This window comes from Ylistrum balloti, unplaced genomic scaffold (genome assembly GCF_031769215.1).
Source record: "Ylistrum balloti isolate Yb309-2 unplaced genomic scaffold, AGI_CSIRO_Ybal_v1 Utg369812, whole genome shotgun sequence".
Classification (NCBI taxonomy): Eukaryota; Metazoa; Mollusca; class Bivalvia; order Pectinida; family Pectinidae; genus Ylistrum; species Ylistrum balloti.
The window spans coordinates 479824-499585 of NW_026781984.1; the positions used below are offsets into that span (position 1 = coordinate 479824).

The following is a 19762-nucleotide window of genomic DNA, read 5'->3' on the forward strand; positions in this document are numbered from 1 at the left end:
TGAAACAAGTTTATCAAAACAAAACTTTCCATGGAGGTTTGGGGTATGTATACAGTGAAACAAGTTTATCAAAACAAAACTTTCCATGGAGGTTTGGGGTATGTATACAGTGAAACAAGTTTATCAAAACAAAACTTTCCATGGAGGTTTGGGGTATGTATACAGTGAAACAAGTTTATCAAAACAAAACTTTCCATGGAGGTTTGGGGTATGTATACAGTGAAACAAGTTTATCAAAACAAAACTTTCCATGGAGGTTTTGGGTATGTATACAGTGAAACAAGTTTATCAAAACAAAACTTTCCATGGAGGTTTGGGGTACGTATACAGTGAACAAAGTTTATCAAAACAAAACTTTCCATGGAGGTTTGGGGTATGTATACAGTGAAACAAGTTTATCAAAACAAAACTTTCCATGGAGGTTTGGGGTATGTATACAGTGAAACAAGTTTATCAAAACAAAACTTTCCATGGAGGTTTGGGGTATGTATACAGTGAAACAAGTTTATCAAAACAAAACTTTCCATGGAGGTTTGGGGTATGTATACAGTGAAACAAGTTTATCAAAACAAAACTTTCCATGGAGGTTTTGGGTATGTATACAGTGAACCAAGTTTATCAAAACAAAACTTTCCATGGAGACTGTAAGTTGAAGTGTAGCCAATCAAGTTGGCCAAAAGAAAACTTCCTGTGGAGACTATGAATAAATATAAGTGTAACCAATCATATGGGAGTAGATATCATGTGATTGGAAGTATATATATAACCATTCATGTCTTTCAAAACAATTTTTCCTGGCACCTATCTGTATATAGCTATAGCTTTGAGACACATCAGAGTAGTGACCTTACAAGTCAGGGATGGAAACAACCTGTTTCTTGTTTTAGGTATTCAAACAGTAATTTGAGGGAAGATATTATTGTTTTCATATGTAATATGTCACACTTTGATATAATCACCTGTGTGTATGATCATGTATTGTGCCCATTATTTTGGATGTGGGGATGTAGTAGCTCAGTCAGTACAGCCTCGTCCAACATCACCACAGGCGAAGATCTGTATGTGGTGTGTGACACTCCGTACAAATTACTTGTGCAGTCTATATTTCTCGAGAAGTTCAGAGTTGTGATTATGTCCTTAGGCAATACGTTTACCCCAATCACTCCTAAAGGCATGTGATGGACCTCCCATATCTTGTTCGGTAAGGTAACCACCAGCTATTACAAAGAGACCCAAGCTCATAATGACTAACTGTTGACAGGGCAATAACTCCAATCAACAAACTTCAAGATGTTTTTATTTGTCTGTGTTCTTAGGTCTTTTGCCTCACTTTTTGATTTATAATGACATTTCAATATAACTCTGTCAAGATGTTTTATTCTTCAGTTTTACTTTTTCATTGATCTGATCCCTAATACCAGAATTCTTTTCTCCAGGTTTGAGGATAGCATCCAGAGTAACTGTTCATTATGTCATATACCATATAAGGCTAGCTCCACCCCCTTCCCTGTCAAGCTCGCTGTTTGTGCCATATGCAAGTAAGTGTAACTGAATTTTTCATAATTGACACTGAACATTACACAATTGGTATGAATCGATTCTGAAAAACGTGTGATGAATTTAAATGTCTTAATCTCTGCTGTTCTGTCTGTTTACAATACAGCAAAGTGGCTTGGAAAATGAGATTTTTTATTGATAGACATAACAATATGATATATCTACCCAAAGATAGCCTGTTATTAATGCTAAGGTTTATTATGTCACCGTATTGTGAGGGTGGGGGGTATAGTTAATAAAATGTCTGTCCCATCTTGTATGGAATCACTTTTTTTCACTCTGGTGACATGATTTCTTCAGGGATCACATTTAAAATTTATTCAAAGATCAAGTGTAAGATATATATGTACCGTGGGGAATCTTTATTTTACATTGCTGCCTTGTGTAAGTTTGTGCTACAGGGTTTTTAAAGTCAAGGTCAAGTTTACTCTGAACAGAAATTTGTCAGGAGTTGGTGTCTTACAGATATTTTCTAGTTTGATAGTCTTCTGTGTCTTTTGAAATATAGAGATGAAATAATTTCCATCTTAGAACCTATCTTGTGCAGACATTCTCACACACAGTGAATTAAAGTTTTTACAGATGATAATTTGTGTATGTATTTAAGATTGGAGATGAAATGTTTATATCTTCACAGAAAGAGAAAGGTGCCTGATGTCCTATTTACCACCATCGACCCTCCGAGTGAAATTCAAATTTGTGGTCGAGGATCGCTCATTCAGGCAAGGTGAGTTGGTGTATTCAGTGTATATCTAGCTAACCTGTTGTTAATGACAACAAAAAGGTTGTACCGTGTGTAAGCTAATGGAGATGATGGATCGGAACACAAGAGAAAACAACAGTTTACAATATTTATATTTAGTACAATTTACAACGGCTACTGTACAAATCTATACATATCAATTGATTGCTCCTGATTCTTCAATCGCCCTGCATACTGGCGTAGGTATCCAAGTGACGGGTATTGGGAACATTATACACCTGTTCTAAAAATCATGGCGTTGGCTCTAGTCTCGGTTAATATATACATATGGTACACCTATCATCAGGAAATCTCTCACACGACAGATTCACACTACCAATAATGATATTTCACACCAGTCTATACACTACTATGAAGATCTGAAGATATTATAGAATATGCTACTACCTATAGCCTATAAACCCTAATCTATTCACACCCTATACACACCCTACAGTTCATATATGAGCTCCTTCTGGTGACTGGTCTTCATGAATAGCCCACACAACAATGTCTGTGATTCCTCCCATCGAACCCAATGAGATGTTCCCTCCATTGTTCCATAAAGTGACTGAAAGTGTCCAAATCACCTGACTGAGATACAGGGTTGCATATTAACTTCTTATTAACATATTCTTGACTCTTCAAAACTGTTATTGATTAAGATATAAATGAAATCAAGCCAATTCAATTGAGATTTAAGTTATATCAAAACTGTTTTTGGAATCCTGTTTATTATATAATTGATCTATTGTGTCACATCATTGAGTTATATTGTAAACATCATGAGACATGTAATAACACTTTTGTGATGTCATAAATAAGTCGTGTCATGATATTGTCACATGATTGTCCTGGTAGTGAAATATTTACTGGATCTAAAGAAGTCTACCTTACAGAGAAATTGATTTGAGAGTTTTTGCTTGATTTTTCAGAAATATGATCTTTATGATAAATAGAATCTTACATTTGTGTCCATGCAATATGGAATTTATTACACTGGCAAAATAATTTGGTATGTCACTTACTTAAAAAATTGTGATATTTTCAAATTTATTGAACTCAAATAAAGACCTGTGACATGTCAAATTGTAGAACTTGTTTCAATAAATTAAATATCATATTGACACAAGTGTAAGATCCTCTATTTCAATATTACTGTGGGGAGTCATGATCATTGATACATTAATTATCAGTCTAGATGATCTCGCTGTCAAAAATGAAAAATTAGTTCTCTGTGACGATCTAATCTTAAACCTTTTTAATTCTCCCAAAATATCCTTCTTTTTATTGTTTCAGAATCTGCAGAATGAAATTGAAAGGAAAAGGGGAGACAAATGCGCGAGAGATAAGTGATGTAAGTATCTGGGCCCGTATTCATGAAACCGTTCTCATGCTCAAGCTGGAATTTTGATCTCAAGTCTTATGTCTTGTTTGAATTAAAAATCAATAAATAAGTATCTGGTCTTTTATGAGTTTTACAGCTTGTTGCTATTCCATATATGGATATGACCATTTTTAGGTATTTTACCCCTTAACATGAATGCATTATTATATCCTAACTAAAGTTGTAGGATCAGCAACTGACCTTTCTCTTGACCAAAGATCTGATATGCAGTATTTTTATACCCTCGGATCAAAAGATCGGGGGCATATGACTACATGTGAAAAATTTTAATATTGGCCATAACTCTTGCATCATAAGAGGTATGACTTTGATATTCTGCATGTGTGTTCCTTGTGACAAGACCCTTCTGGTGACATCTTTTTTTGACCATGTGACCTTGACCATGACTTTTGAATGAAAAAGGTTATTACCACAATGAAGACATAAGCGTTACACTAATTGTGCATGCAATTATCACATACCTTACACAGAACAGATTTAAAGTCCCTCTTAAGAATTTTGTTGCAACTAGGGCATAGTATTACATATATATGAATTGTTAAAATGTTGATTTTCACAGAGCCTACCCTTCTTGGAGTATGAATTACACAACCAACTTATGAACAAGTTAAAGGTATGCCAAAAAACATGAGGCCCACATAAATGTCTTATTTTACATTTCATGGCTTCATTGACAAGGTTCCATAATATCCATCTGTTCTAAAACTGATACATATTCAGTTAGGAGCTACTTTGTTTTTAAAAGAACTTTGTACAAAATAGCTTTTTTTTTCCGGGAGGTGAATATAATCGTAAAATTCTGTGTGAATCTTTCATTGTTTTTCTGGTAATATGTTAAAAGTATAGTATGACTGGACATATTTATGACAAACATTAAGTCTCCTTACTTACGTTCTGTAAAGTAGCAATATTATAATAAAAAAGATATTTTATAATCGTCACCATGGATTAAGGTTGATCTACACATTCATGTTTTACATAGTTTTTTAAATGATTTCCAGTTTATAGGAATCAAAATTATCCAGATTCGATGTGAGTGTTTGTGTTAGGACGACATGATAGCTGGAGTTATATAGCTCTGTGATATAATTTTCTATTTAAACTGATCTTGATTTTAAGTTACGCGGTATGAATGGTTTATTTGGACTGAAGATACAGATTTCTGTCGGGGATACTCTACTGGTTGGAATAGCAGTAAGTAATTTGTGTTCTTTTTCAGTTTTTATGTCACTTGAGACAAAGTCTCAGGGTGACCAATTGCGATCCTCATTTGTCGGGGTTGATGTGTCATAAACTTTTAATATTTTCAACTTCTCCTGGAAAACTCCTTAACTGATTTCAATGAAATTTTAAAAAACTTAACATGGCTAAAGGTGTACCATAATTGTAAATTATATGGTCCCCAACCCCAGGGGCCTGAGGGGCAGGGACAAAAAGAGTCAAAATTTAATGAAATTCCAAAAAACTTCTTCTCAAATCCAGGTATGATAGAATCAAGTACCCTTCATGGATGGAAGTGTCTTCAGATGGTTTACAAAAATTGTGAATTTCATGACTCCAGGGTCTCACATTTTGCCCAGGGGAGGGGGTAAAAGTTATTAAATTTCATATGTGAAAATTACATTTTTGAACATAAATTGTTTGTTTTCTTTCAGAAATAGTTCAAACTCAGAATTTTTTTTTATTAGTATAAGCTGACAGTTTACACAAATTGACTTGACTGATCCCCAGGGGCTGATAGGTGGGCCAAAAATGGGTCAGATTGACTGAAATTTCAAAGATGTTCTTCTGTTCCTGGATTGAAGTTTCTATATAGGAAAATTCAAAATCTTGAGTGTAATTTCTTTTCATTCAAACTTTGTTAGAAGTCTTAGCACGGGACAGTAGTTAATGTATACCCAATTTACATTTGTATTATGTGTACAATATAATTAAGGTTATGTTATTTTTTTTTTAACCAAATCATTTCTATAACATGTTACAAGAAGCATAGTGACTCAGGTGACTGTTAAGGCCCTTGGGCCTCTTTTTCATATTCCAGTAGCTACTGTACAATTGTCTTACACAACTTTGTGTGTTATTTTGCTTTTGGTAGGGATGCAAAGTGACCACTAGAAAGGAAAACCATTGAAATTTTCAAATGTTAATTTCTTCAAAATTTGAATATATACATGTATATTGATGTTGAGTCCTGATCTATGAATGTCACATCTTCATTATCCTCTGAGACAAAGAACAGTAATGATAACTCCTTTTACAGACTGCCACTGCTGTGTTTTTATCAGCTTTAATGCTTCCACCTGTACCCAAGGTTACTGGACAGGTAAGTCATGACTTCTCAGCAAAACCACTAAAAATCAATTTTTGGTCCCATTTAATATTTTTTAAAAAGAAAAAAAAAAAGATATACGTTTGCCTGAATGCTCATAACATTTGAAAAAAAATTCAAGAATTCAAGAATTTTTTTTTGGTTTAATAAAAAAAAAATATTGATTTTATTTCTTTTATTTTCTGTAGGCAACTTCTGACCGTGAGAACTTGGCTCTTATGGAATTACAAAAGAAGATAATAGAGACTGTACAGAAAAATCGAGAGATACACGACCTCTTACAACTAGTGAGTCAACTTAGACTCATCCTCGACACTCCAGGGGTTATAATCACTTTCGCTCTCTGCACTACTGGAACATGTCATAACAAAATCAAAAGTACATGCGAAGTAATCTGATTGGTTCCAGGAGTAAAAACTTACCAATCACAAGCTGGTATCCTCCTTTTGAAGATTACAAAAGAGAGACACCCAACTTCAAAGCCATTACAAGATACCATTATGTGACTTCGAGATTTATTTGATTGAAACATAAGGATCAAACTAGTATTTTGTTTACGCACATGGAACCTACGATTTTGCCAAGATATGTTCCAGGGCTACAAAGGGCGAAAGTGAGCATAACACCTAGAGTATCCAAGGATGACTTATCCCTGACTGAGGTTATGGTACAAATTATTTCAGTCAAATGAACATGCATTTGCTACATTGTATAGTTGATATACTTTATGCAGTTTTTTCTTAACCTCATCTGTGTATTGTCACACCTTCTACATGTAAAGGCGTAGGGCAATATTTTCATTGCATTGAACAAATAGTGACATGTAAATTTGTGAGGACGTATAGAGAATCCCCAGATAATAGAAGTGTAATGATAGAGTTAACAGTAGATTGCAGTGTTGTCGGACACAAGGACCATGCAGTCGCTATCGCAAACATACTTAGTGCATTTACGAAGAGTCAAGTGCAGTAATCAATAACCCCAGATTTACTCGCAGTCTTGTGTGGGTTTGGTGTGCTGCTCTTTCAGGCCGCAGCTGACGGTGGTGAATCCCGCCGTGCTGATATATCAAAAGTATTTTTATTTTGTAAGGGTTGATGGGTGGGTTCAAAAGAGATCAAATTGACTGAAAGTTCAAAAACTCTTTTTTTCGATACTCAAGCATGGTAAAATTAAATACTCTTTATGGATGTAAGTGTCTTAGGTGTTTTACCAAATTTTGTGAACCCCCCCCCCCCCATGGTCTCACATTTCCCATGAGGAGAGGGTAACGTTTATAATAGTCTCTGTCATTTTGAGCATAACTTGTCTATTTTCTATTGGAAATAGTTCAAAGTTGGATAGAATTATTGGTATAAGATAATCAGTGTCATGTAGCACTGCTTTTTATTGGACAATTTTCGTGATCTAATCCCTGATATACTGATGAATTCTTACGATAGCCCAAGCAAGGAGGCTATCTTTCTAGTCACAGCAGAGGATTGACGTTGACATCAGAGAAATTAATTATAACGACATGCTAAAATATGATGTATTGAGTACAGCAATGAAAATCTGTGCAACATGTTTGATCTGTGTCTCTTGTTAAAACCAAAGGGTGAGGTGGTTCAGTGGTTAACATATCTGACAGTCATTTTCTCTAGCCCTCTACTTCTGGGCTGCAGGTTCAAAACCTACATGGGGCAGTAGCCAGATACTGGCCACAGGTCAGTGATTTTTCTCTACAAACCAACCTGGCACATCCTTAAATGACCCTGACATCAAGCAACATTGAACTAAACCAAACTACCCTAACAGTATTGCAATACCGATAAATCCAGGAAATAGTCACACCTGAATTAACACAGCACAAATAGTGAGTTAATGGTGCGGATCACCGTCTATCATGATTTGTCAAATTACCAGGAATACCATATACAAACCACATCGTGCTACCTAATCATGAGAACATGGTCTCGTAACATTTTACAGAAACTGAGGTTCCATAAGTTTATCTTATCGTAATATTTACACAAGAACTGGAATATTCAGAAATCTTCAAAAAATTTTTATTTACATTACCCAATATTCTTAAGATAGAAACAATGATTTCTCTTAAATTTTAAGAAATGCTCAGTCATAAAATTGATAATAGTGTCTATTTTTATTTTGTTTATGTCATGTCCACAAGTTATGGCAAGCAGCTATAGTTGAAAATAGTCTGTATACAGAATTAATGATATTTGTGAGATATTTAGTAGTAAAATCTGGATGATAAATGTAGTGGACTTTATGCTAACTATGTCTTCCTGATCACAGGGTCTATAAGCCTTTTCACTGTTTCTTGCCTGCTAATCTATCAAACACATTGGTAGCCATACGTGCCTGGTGTTCCTTGGAGAACACAAGTTTCTTGTTGATGTTGGTACTGGAGGAAGGGTTTTTTCCAGAGTTTACAATTTTCTTACTTCTTGTTGTTTCCTGATCCATTTTATGAGGGTCCTTAACAAAATGCACTGAATGACCTCTTGTGTCCCTGTTGGATGGTACCGAATGACCTCTTGTGTCCCTGTTGGATGGTACCGAATGACCTTTTGTAATTTTGCTAGATTGTGCTGAACGACCACTCAAATCTCTTTTAGTTTTTAGCTGATGACCTGTTTTGTCTGATCTTTGATGTACTTTTGTGTCCATTCCTCTGTTATATGAAGATGCTGTTGATACAGTCTGAGTAGCAGGTGACGAGATAAGTGTAGAATTGAGCTCACTTGTACTGCCTTTGAGTTGTTTATTGTAACCATGGTTATGGTCTTTCACAAAACTAGAATCTGTTTCATTGCCACTTCTGATTATTTCTCTATTTCGCTGTCTCCAAAATTCAAACTCTTTCTTTGTGGAAATATTTGCAGCATAAAACTCCGGAATTTTACCTATCTGTAAAGTAGACAACAAACTGAATGCATCTTTTGTCTGTAAAAACAAAAATAATGATTAGTCAATCAATTGGCTGTCAAGTAGACCTCAGTTGATCAAAGCACAGCTAATACTTACTTCTTCACATTTTCAGGTATATGCCTCCTTGGAAAGGTTAGACTGATATTCATAGAGTTTTAATTTCACTTTGAAAGTCCTTGATTTTTGAGCTTTGAGCAAATGAGGCTAGGTTAGATTGATTTTCATAGAGTGCCAATTTCACTTTAAAAACCCATGATTTTTGGGTTTAAAACAACTGAGCTTTGAGGAAATAAGGCCAGCTCTACAGAAAAAATAAGGCACCTAGCTGTATCACTTTGTTAATAGAAAGAAATACTACTGTTGTAATAGGTGTATTTTTTCCTTCTCATCCCCTTGGGTAAAGTCCTTACACACAAGGGATTATAGTTTCAAAATGTGAATTTTGCATCGCTGCATTTTAGTAATGACCATGGTGATATAAAGTAGTTGTATACTTACACAGTCTCGTGTGTTAGGGTTTGAGCCTTGGTCAAGCAGCAAACGGACAGTGTTAGGATGACCACCCTTGGCAGCAAGATGCAAGGCTGTCATCTCGCTATACTGGAGAAGAATAACAATCAGTTACTTGGCAACAATGTAAAACTCGTTAAAAGTCTAAAAACCTCTAGTAATGGATTGGATCATTCAATTGTTTCCCAATTAATTTCCTTCTCTAAGTGGCAAATTTCATAACCTAAAAGTGATTGAACAAGCATAAATGTATTCTGTAGGAGTGTGTCCCTCCCTCCAGTGGTACAGTGTACACCTACCTTTGTTTTGATGTCAGCCTGTGTCCCTCCCTCCAGTAGTACATTGTAGACCTACCTTTGATGTCAGCCTGTGTCCCTTCCTCCAGTGGTACAGTGTACACCTACCTTTGATGTGAGCCTGTGTCCCTCCCTCCAGTGGTACAGTGTAGACCTACCTTTGATGTCAGCCTGTGTCCCTCCCTCCAGTGGTACAGTGTACACCTACCTTTGATGTCATCCTGTGTCCCTCCCTCCAGTAGTACAGTGTAGACCTACCTTTATTTTGATGTCAGCCTGTGTCCCTCCCTCCAGTGGTACAGTGTAGACCTATCTTTGATGTCAGCCTGTGTCCCTCCCTCCAGTGGTACACTGTACACCTACCTTTGATGTCAGCCTGTGTCCCTCCCTCCAGTGGTACAGTGTACACCTACCTTTGATGTCAGTCTGTGTCCCTCCCTTCAGTGGTACAGTGTAGACCTACCTTTGTTTTGATGTCAGCCTGTATCCCTCCCTTCAGTGGTACAGTGTAGACCTACCTTTAATGTCAGCCTGTGTCCCTACCCCCAGTGGTACAGTGTAAACCTACCATTGTTTTGATGTCAGCCAGTGTCCCTCCTTCCAGTGGTACAGTGTAGACCTACATTTGATGTCAGTCAGTGTCCCTCCCTCCAGTGGTACAGTGTAGACCTACCTTTGTTTTGGTGTCAGTCTGTGTCCCTCCCTCCAGTGGTACAGTGTAGACCTACCTTTGATGTCAGCCTGTGTCCCTCCCTCCAGTGGTAGAGTGTACACCTACCTTTGATGTGAGCCTGTGTCCCTTCCTCTAGTGGTACAGTGTAGACCTACCTTTGATGTCAGCCTGTGTCCCTCCCTCCAGTGGTACAGTGTACACCTACCTTTGATGTCAGCCTGTGTCCCTCCCTCCAATGGTACAGTGTAGACCTATCTTTGATGTCAGCCTGTGTCCCTCCATCCAGTGGTAAAGTGTAGACCTACCTTTGCTTTGATGTCAGCCTGTGTCCCTCCCTCCAGTGGTACAGTGCAGACCTACCTTTGATGCCAGCCTGTGTCCCTCCCTCCAGTGGTACAGTGTAGACCTACAATTGTTTTGATGTCAGCCTGTGTCCCTCCCTCCAGTGGTACAGTGTAGACCTACCTTTGATGTCAGCCTGTGTCCCTCCCTCCAGTGGTACAGTGTACACCTACCTTTGATGTGAGCCTGTGTCCCTTCCTCTTGTGGTACAGTGTAGACCTACCTTTGTTTTGATGTCAGCCTGTATCCCTCCCTTCAGTGGTACAGTGTAGACCTACCTTTAATGTCAGCCTGTGTCCCTCCCTCTAATGGTACAGTGTACACCTACCTTTGTTTGATGTCAGCCTGTGTCCCTCCTTCCAGTGGTACAGTGTAGACCTACCTTTATTTTGATGTCAGTCTGTGTCCCTCCCTCCAGTGGTACAGTGTACACCTACCTTTGTTTTGATGTCAGCCTTTGTCCCTCCTTCAAATGGTACAGTGTACACCTACCTTTGTTTTGATGTCAGTCTGTGTCCCTCCCTTCAGTGGTACAGTGTACACCTACCTTTGTTTTGATGTCAGCCTGTATCCCTCCCTTCAGTGGTACAGTGTAGATCTACCTTTGTTTTGATGTCAGTCTGTGTCCCTCCCTTCAGTGGTACAGTGTAGACCTACCTTTGTTTTGATGTCAGCCTGTGTCCCTCCCTCCAGTGATACAGTGTACACCTACCTTTGTTTGATGTCAGCCTGTGTCCCTCCCTCCAATGGTACAGTGTACACCTACCTTTGTTTTGATGTCAGTCTGTGTCCCTCCTTCTAGTAGTTGCAGTACAGCATCAGCTTTTCCTTTGTCTGCAGCTAAGTGTAGTGGAGTCTGTCCATTCTGTGTAAATAGTGCATATTTATGTACCTTTTGTCAGACTACGAATTCTACGAATTTGCTACTACATGCTATCTGGACATTTATCTGGAGACAGTGAATTTTTTGAACTGATTACATTGTTGGCCAATTGATAATGATGATAATAAGTGCATCAAAAGCTTTGTCTGTGATCTCCTGGAAAAGCTTGTTGTGTCTGACCTTACAGTAACAGTATTTGCGTGTGATGTTAATGTCCTTTCAGTACTGTTACACAGTCATGGTGTCCACTTGTAATGAAGCCAAGATGGAGATAACTTGCTACTGTTTATGAATTACAGAAACATTACATGTTCACATGAGATATAGGTAACATGGAGAGTTGTCTTTTGTGCCAGAGGTTGAAACACCTGGGTCCGTATTCATGAAAGCGTTCTCAAGCTCAAGCATGAATTTTGTACTCTAGACAACTTTTTCATAATTCACCTAAATCTTATCCAATAATACAAATGTCAACTCTAAACATAGAATATAGCCTTTGGCTTGAAGTCTTTCAAAATATTTTCAAATCTTTGACAAAATCAGCCTTTTTTTATTCATTTTTAACTAAAACAAGATATAAGACTTGAGTACATAATCTATGCTTGTGCATGAGAACGGTTTCGTGAATACAGTTCCTGGTCTCTGGTACATTACAGATATGAAATAAAAGACAGAGTTCTAAAATGATTGCAGTTTGTATTGATATTAACTTTCCTGGTGTCTGGAAAAGTGTTCTGTAGAAACACACAGACCACAGATGTCCATCTGATATAGGTGATGATGAAACTTACATCGTTGGTTCTGTTGACATCAACACCAGCGTCTATCAGCTCCTTGACCATTTCTGATGAATGCCAGATGACCGCTGTATGTAACACTAGGTTGCCATGCTAAAATATTACCAGAATATTGAGGTACAAATATGTTTTGAAATTTATTTCATTTGAATAGTGTAACAATAACATTTCAAATAATGTTATTTTCTCATGTGACAGTCTACATTCTCCCACCATTCACAGCCGTGTCTCCTGTTTTAGCTGGGAAAGATCAGCTTGTCACCCCCTAGAGGGAGATACCCTTGTGCCAATAAGGATGTGCTAAACCGGAAGTTTGTCTGGAACTATTTCTGGATTGTAAACAAACATTGTCTGCTAGCTATCGGTATCCTGAAGAAAATCCAATTTTTGTTGACGTTGTGGCGGAAATAATGGGGTGGGAGAAAAAAATCATCCCCTACCCTCAGAGTGTGGGACAGAGAAATCTCCAACCCTCAGGGTGATTTATTTTGTAGTCTAACCCACGACAGAGCTTCGAGTTAGGCAACAACAAAACATCATCCCTCGGGTTGGAGATTTCTCTGTCACACCCTCAGGGTAGGGGATGTTTCTGTTAATTCACTTGTTAATTCAAATCTAAAAGCAGTCTTCAAAAGTGATGATTCTGAAATAGTCCCAATGTAAGATGTGCATGTTTGAACTTCCATTACCAAGAAAATATATATTCATATTTATGTTATAAACTGAAATTACCATATCTGTACTGTTTATGTCCATCCCTTTGTCAATCATGGCTCGGACACTGAGAAGGTCACCCTTGTCCACTGCTGACCATAGTGCCAGCTGCTTGTCCCTCTGAGTGACCACCCCATCAGTCCATTCTCCAGACCAAGGGTCAAATGTCAGGTCTCCTATCATCCCAGTTCACTGCCTCTTAAAACACAAGTACATACTAGCTAGGCAATTGGTTGCCAATAGAAAAGTAGTGTGTGCTTCAGGACTAACTAACTTTTGACGAAATATCAGATCATTTTATGTTTTAATGCTAATAAAATTCTTCAATTCATATTTTTATCAGTTGTGAAGAAAAGATGATAAAATATTTAAGGAAAATCATACTTTTTGTAATTAATGAATTATATTAAACACAGGAAAATGAAATGTTTTTGGATTTGAATTGAAAATAATTGTTTGAATAATATCAAAAAAGAAAATGATAGAAAGTTTATTTTCATTAAATTGTAAATAAATGTGTCTCCTGTTCTTTTCTATTTTCTAAATTTGTCAAAGTGAAAAAATTACAAAAAGTAGAAAACCAAATTTTTTTTACAGATAATTGACTGACACTGAAGTGGCTATAATTAATTAATTAATTAATTGGTAAGTAGGCTGATAATTAGTCTTGATGATTTCTATAGCAACCAGAGATCAAGAAAGTCTGATAATTTATCCATTAGTTCATAGTCTCTACCTTTTGAAAAATCCAAAGTATCGTGTATTTTTCACATATATGAAAGTAAGAATTTGCTCACCTGTTGTGAATAAAGTCCTGCGTGTGTCCAGATATAAATATCTACAAGAGGCTGTCAATGAGCAGACCATAAATACTACAGATAGCCACTCTCCCCATCACTGAGCTCTGTGTGGACCTTTGTGGGGGAAATACTGCTGGGCTTTAAAATGCTAAGTGTGGTCGTATTAAAGTATGGAAGAATTGAATGCCAAAGACATGATTAGACAGGTTATGGTAGCCCGTATATACCAACTAATGTAAAATTATTAATTCTTGTGAGGATTTTTTTTTCACTTGCTTCTTTAGTAACCTCAATCCACAAATTCTTATGTCCACTAACTTTTCAAATAAGTATAAGTGTTCACAGAATAATATTAAACAGAAAAAAAAAAAACCATGAAAAATTTTACCCACAAAAACATCTTATTTTACTGTGTTATATCTATTTAGTACAGTATCAAAGTTGGCCAGGTACAGACAAAGCTTGTAATGGGATATGATGATGAGATAACTTGTAGCTGTTGTCCACTATGGTCTGTTTCTTCTGGAAGTCAGAGATCATTTTAGCTCTATCCTTAATAGAGCTGTTTTTTGTAACATGTGTTCCCATAGCAACACTGTACCTCTGTTGTATGTGGAGGAAGTATTACCAGTAATATCTGATAAAGCAGTAGTATTCCTGTGATATAGTAAACTTCATGCTATCCCTTGTACAAGTGGTACAAGTACAGTGTATGGTTGGCAATTTCTATATGTGAATATGTGACACAATTGTATGTGTAATAGTCTTCAACTGTTAGATGTGTCTTATACTTCTATAATAAAAAATTGATCAGATGATATAGGGTTGTACTAGAACCACAATGTCTTTTTATCTGAAGGACAGTGTAGAAGACTGTCCCACACACTGCTGCCGACCAACACTGCCCCACACACTGCTGCCGACCAACACTGTCCCACACACTGCTGCCGACCAACACTGTCCCACACACTGCTGCCGACCAACAGTCCCACACACTGCTGCCGACCAACACTGTCCCACACACTGCTGCCGACCAACACTGTCCCGCACACTGCTGCCGACCAACACTGTCCCACACACTGCTGCCGACCAACAGTCCCACACACTGCTGCCGACCAACACTGTCCCACACACTGCTGCCGACCAACACTGTCCCGCACACTGCTGCCGACCAACACTGTCCCGCACACTGCTGCCGACCAACAATGTCCCGCACACTGCTGCCGACCAACACTGTCCCGCACACTGCTGCCGACCAACAATGTCCCGCACACTGCTGCCGGCCAACAATGTCCCGCACACTGCTGCGGACCAACAATGTTCCGCACACTGCTGCCGACCAACAATGTCCAGCACACTGCTGCCGACCAACAATGTCCCGCACACTGCTGCCGACCAACACAATTCTAATCACTGCTGTTTACCAACACTTAAAAAATAAATATTTAGATAGAATTTGAAGGAATCAATGATTGAAAGAGAAGTTAGGAGAGGTCATTTAAAAGAAAATTTGAGGGAGTGGTCAATTAAAAAAAGTAGTTGAAGGAGTTAGTGGTTAAAGAAGAAGTTGAAGGAGTAGTTATGGTTGATAGAATGGTTAATATAGAATTTACGGGAATTGTCCATTAAAAGAAAAGTTGAAGGAGTTTAGGGAGAGGTTAGTTGTAGGGATGTAGATAGTGAATTAAGAAGTTGGGGATACAGCTTTTAATTGTTAAAATGTGGTTGATATATCCTCTTACTATTGTGTGGCCTACTGACATTACACTTACTGGGATGCAAATATTGTTTCATTTGATATTAAAGTATCTGATATCTCTGAAGTAAAGCTGTCTTAATTTCAAAATATTAGAAAGAAAATTGCTCTTTAAAATGTTATAAATCTACATGAGTAGTAATATCACCCTGTAGTTGTAAAAGGGTGACTGGATGTGACAAATATCTCACTACTGTGAAGATGTCTTAGAGCTCACTGAATTATATCAGATTCAGGCTAACTGCTGTGAAAGGATTATATATGGTGTTGGGAGATGTGAGTTTCTCTGTGAAGCGATTTAACCTGTTATAAAATATATACATTGTATTGTCAGAGTGTTACCATATGTCAGTGGTTTTACTGCATTTCTTTTCATCAGGATCTCAGTCTGGTATAATTTTGCATTTACAAATCTGCCTCCAAAATATTAAATGAAGATTTGATGAGTCCCATAGAATGGCGGTATTACAAGCGAAAACTGAGCTAGTAGGTAGAATCTTTTTGTACTTTAAACTGCATAAATAGTCGTCTTTCACAGTAATGGTTAGAGCTAAGTGTCATCAATCACAACATCAGCCAGGTATGCTTTACTCTGTGTACCTAAATTCACCCATCCATTCTAATCTGACATACCTATTCTGAATATACCAGCCAAAGTTTCCGACATTAAACATATTTTATAATTTGAGTGTAGGGTACAAATATTCTTGGTATAGGAACAAAACCCTACACTGCTTTAAGTACTACTAAAAGGGTGAAATATCCTTACAACAAGCCATCTATATTTATTGCTACATTAAACATATTTTATAATTTGAGTGTACACTTGGTATAGGAACAAAACCCTACACTGCTTTAAGTACTACTAAAAGGGTGAAATATCCTTACAACAAGCCATCTATATTTATTGCTACCGTCTAAATTAAAGAATATAAACCATTATATTGTTTTTATAATAAGCCCACCTCAAACAATGAATCAGAGGTAGTGTTGGCCCCCTAAGGTCTTGTATTAAATCCATCCCCTTGACTTTGAGTCAAAAGTAATAAGTTGGCCTCCTGAGGTCCTGTAATAAGCCCTCCGAGGTCCTGTTATAAGCCCACCCCTCTGACTTTGAAGCAGAGATATGTGTTTACCCCTGGGTTCCTGTAATAAGCCCATCCCTGACTATGATTTAGAGGTAATGTGTTGCCCTAGGACATTTTGTAGGATAAATGTGGTACATTTTTTATGAAGTCACTGTAAACTTTAAAATGTTGCTGATATTGTAGAGTGTCAGATAACCACATGATTGATTTATTAACCAAATTAAAAATTTGTTTTAAGAAAGATATTTAAAAAAAATTCCTTTAAGTTATAATGAAGATTACAAACATTGACAGAATAACTCTTTGAACCAGCACAAGACATCAACATAATTCATATTTGAACCAGTATGAGGCATTGACCTAGTAATCATTGGACCAATACGAGACATTGACTTAATTCATATTTACTCAGTATGAGACATTGCCATAATTAATCTTTGAACCAGTACAAGAGATTGACCTTATTACTATTTGGACCAATACGAGACATTGACCTAATTAGTCTTTGGGCCAATACGAGACATTGACCTAATTAGTCTTTTGGCCAATATGAGACATTGACCTAATTAGTGTTTGGGCCAATACAAGACATTGACCTAATTAATTTTTGGGCCAATACAAGACATTGACCTAATTAGTGTTTGGGCCAGTACAAGACATTGACCTAATTACTGTTTGGGCCAATACAAGACATTGACCTAATTAATATTTGATCCAGTATGAGACATTGACCTAATTCATCTTTGGGCCAATACAAGACATTGACCTAATTAGTCTTTGGGCCAATACGAGACATTGACCTAATTAACCTTTGGGCCAATACGAAACATTGACCTAATTACTGTTTGGGCCAATACGAGACATTGACCTAATTAATATCTGATCCAGTATGAGACATTGACCTAATTCATCTTTGGACTAATACGAGACATTGACCTAATTAATCTTTGAACCACTTTGAGACATTGATATATGTTACCAGGTAATTAATAGGTGGACAGGTACATTTTTCACACTGTTTGATATTGAATTATGAAGGTCCTACACTCACAATGTTTTCAGATGGTATAAAGAACCAACATAAAAACAATGTACACAAAATTTTATTTATTAAAAATTTTAATAAGAATTTGAAATTAATCAAATTGCATTTAGCTGCCACCTGTGAACATCAACTTCTGTCAGGTGATCTGCTATTATTGTTGATGCTTTGTCTGTTTCAGGACACCGGACAGACCAGCCCACACAGTGTGACCACAGATGAAAGTGACGATGATGGGTCTGACCTTGAACTGTCCTCTGGCAGTAAGAACACATTCATACTTGAGGTATTATTTATTGTACCAAATGAAATTATTTTTTAAGTTACATTGCTACAGTGTTCTGGTAACATTAAAATCATCTCCTCCAGAATGACTGAGCTGATATCAACCAAATCTGCTTCGAAAAAATCTTTACAAGGTTTTAAAAAGAGGCCCAAAGTCTAATCCTATAGAATTTGATTAAACAATTAAATTTTTTTGCAAGAATTATGAATATACGCAATTATTTCTCCACATTAGCTGTACACACAAATTTGTTTTTGTATCGGTGACATTTCCACTGTCTTGGATTATTGGTGAATGTAGATTCTAATGTTTATGTGTGAGTGAGTACATATGTACTAGGTACACCGACTAGGAGGGTGAGAGGTTTAGACTTAAGAGAGTTGTAAATATACTCGCCTGTTATATCTGTACAGTATTGTATATAGTTATGGTATTTATAATACCCTAGAGTGATAGTAATTCTTGTCTCAAGGGACGATACAGGTACGTGTATTTATGTACTGATAACATAAATTATAGATCTGTGTCCTCTCTCTGCACTGGTCACTTCCACAGGACTGGACAAACTACATACTTACTGATATGGTTATTTTGAACTGGAGCACATAATTTTGTCTTTTCATCCTTTAGTTTTGTGTCGGTAATCCACACATACCAAACAAATAAATACAAAACTAGATAGTTGTTGTGATAAGTTTACTTTTTCTTTGAAAAATTTTATTGGCTTTTAATTTTTGTTCATTATATAAGATGACATCTACAGTGTAACTAAGGAACTTACAAGAAACAGGCATCTACACATCTCAATGTTTGTTCTGATGTTTGTGAATCGGGAAAAAAAAAAACAATATTGAGTTATAAAATTACTCTGTGTTAAATTGATTTTTCTCAAATGCAAGAAATGCAATTCTCACACATATCACAACATCAGTCAAATTGTAACTTCGATCTTCTCTCTGTAAGTTGCTATTTTATTGTGAATGGAATGATTGAAAGTGTTCTGGTTTGGTTTTTTAGTTAACTTTCAATTGATCCTTCAGATTTGATCTCAAGAAACCTCATGAATCTTTTTTCAGACAATTACACTTTGTTCTTCTCATATCAAATGAAAGTGATATAAAGAGGCATGGACAAGCTATGGCATTTTCTGTTTCTAGGTCGACGATACCAAAGACCAGAACATTGCCTCCATCTTGAATGATTCTGTGACTCCCGAGGGATTTAATCTTATTAACACAGAGCGTGTACCTGGAGCACTGTCAGCAAACCTCACCTATAACTTCCAGGTCAGTGACAGATGACTGACATCTGGTTGTAAGTTACTGCTTCTAGCAAACAATGATGCTTACACTGTTAAAGGGATGAAACTATGGATGAATCAGTTAAAATTTGAATAGTAATTTCCATTGAATTGACAATCCGAGTTGAAACCCATGATTTTATAGGAGAATGGATATTTTAGATATGAACTGCTCAATTTAGTTATATACTGAATATTTAAGAACTAAAAACGTACATGCAGGGCTCAAATAAACTTGAATTGGTGAAATGTTGTGGGTAACGAGAAATGATTGAAAATCGTACTGTTGTAAGTAACTAATTATA

At 36.8% G+C, this 19762-nt stretch overlaps 1 protein-coding gene across 1 annotated transcript in view; it reads left to right on the forward strand.

The window, feature by feature from the left end:
- The window catches only part of LOC132544884 (C2 domain-containing protein 5-like), a gene marked incomplete at its 5' end in the record, with an annotated part of 51757 nt that overhangs the window by 17519 nt on the left and 14476 nt on the right, over nt 1-19762 (forward strand). The window contains 9 exons of the mRNA XM_060208536.1: nt 1437-1538; nt 2195-2284; nt 3599-3656; nt 4267-4320; nt 4827-4901; nt 5968-6030; nt 6225-6323; nt 18053-18157; nt 19315-19443. Of these exons, the coding sequence (XP_060064519.1) occupies nt 1437-1538; nt 2195-2284; nt 3599-3656; nt 4267-4320; nt 4827-4901; nt 5968-6030; nt 6225-6323; nt 18053-18157; nt 19315-19443 (775 nt within the window). The remainder of the gene's footprint in view (nt 1-1436; nt 1539-2194; nt 2285-3598; nt 3657-4266; nt 4321-4826; nt 4902-5967; nt 6031-6224; nt 6324-18052; nt 18158-19314; nt 19444-19762) is intronic.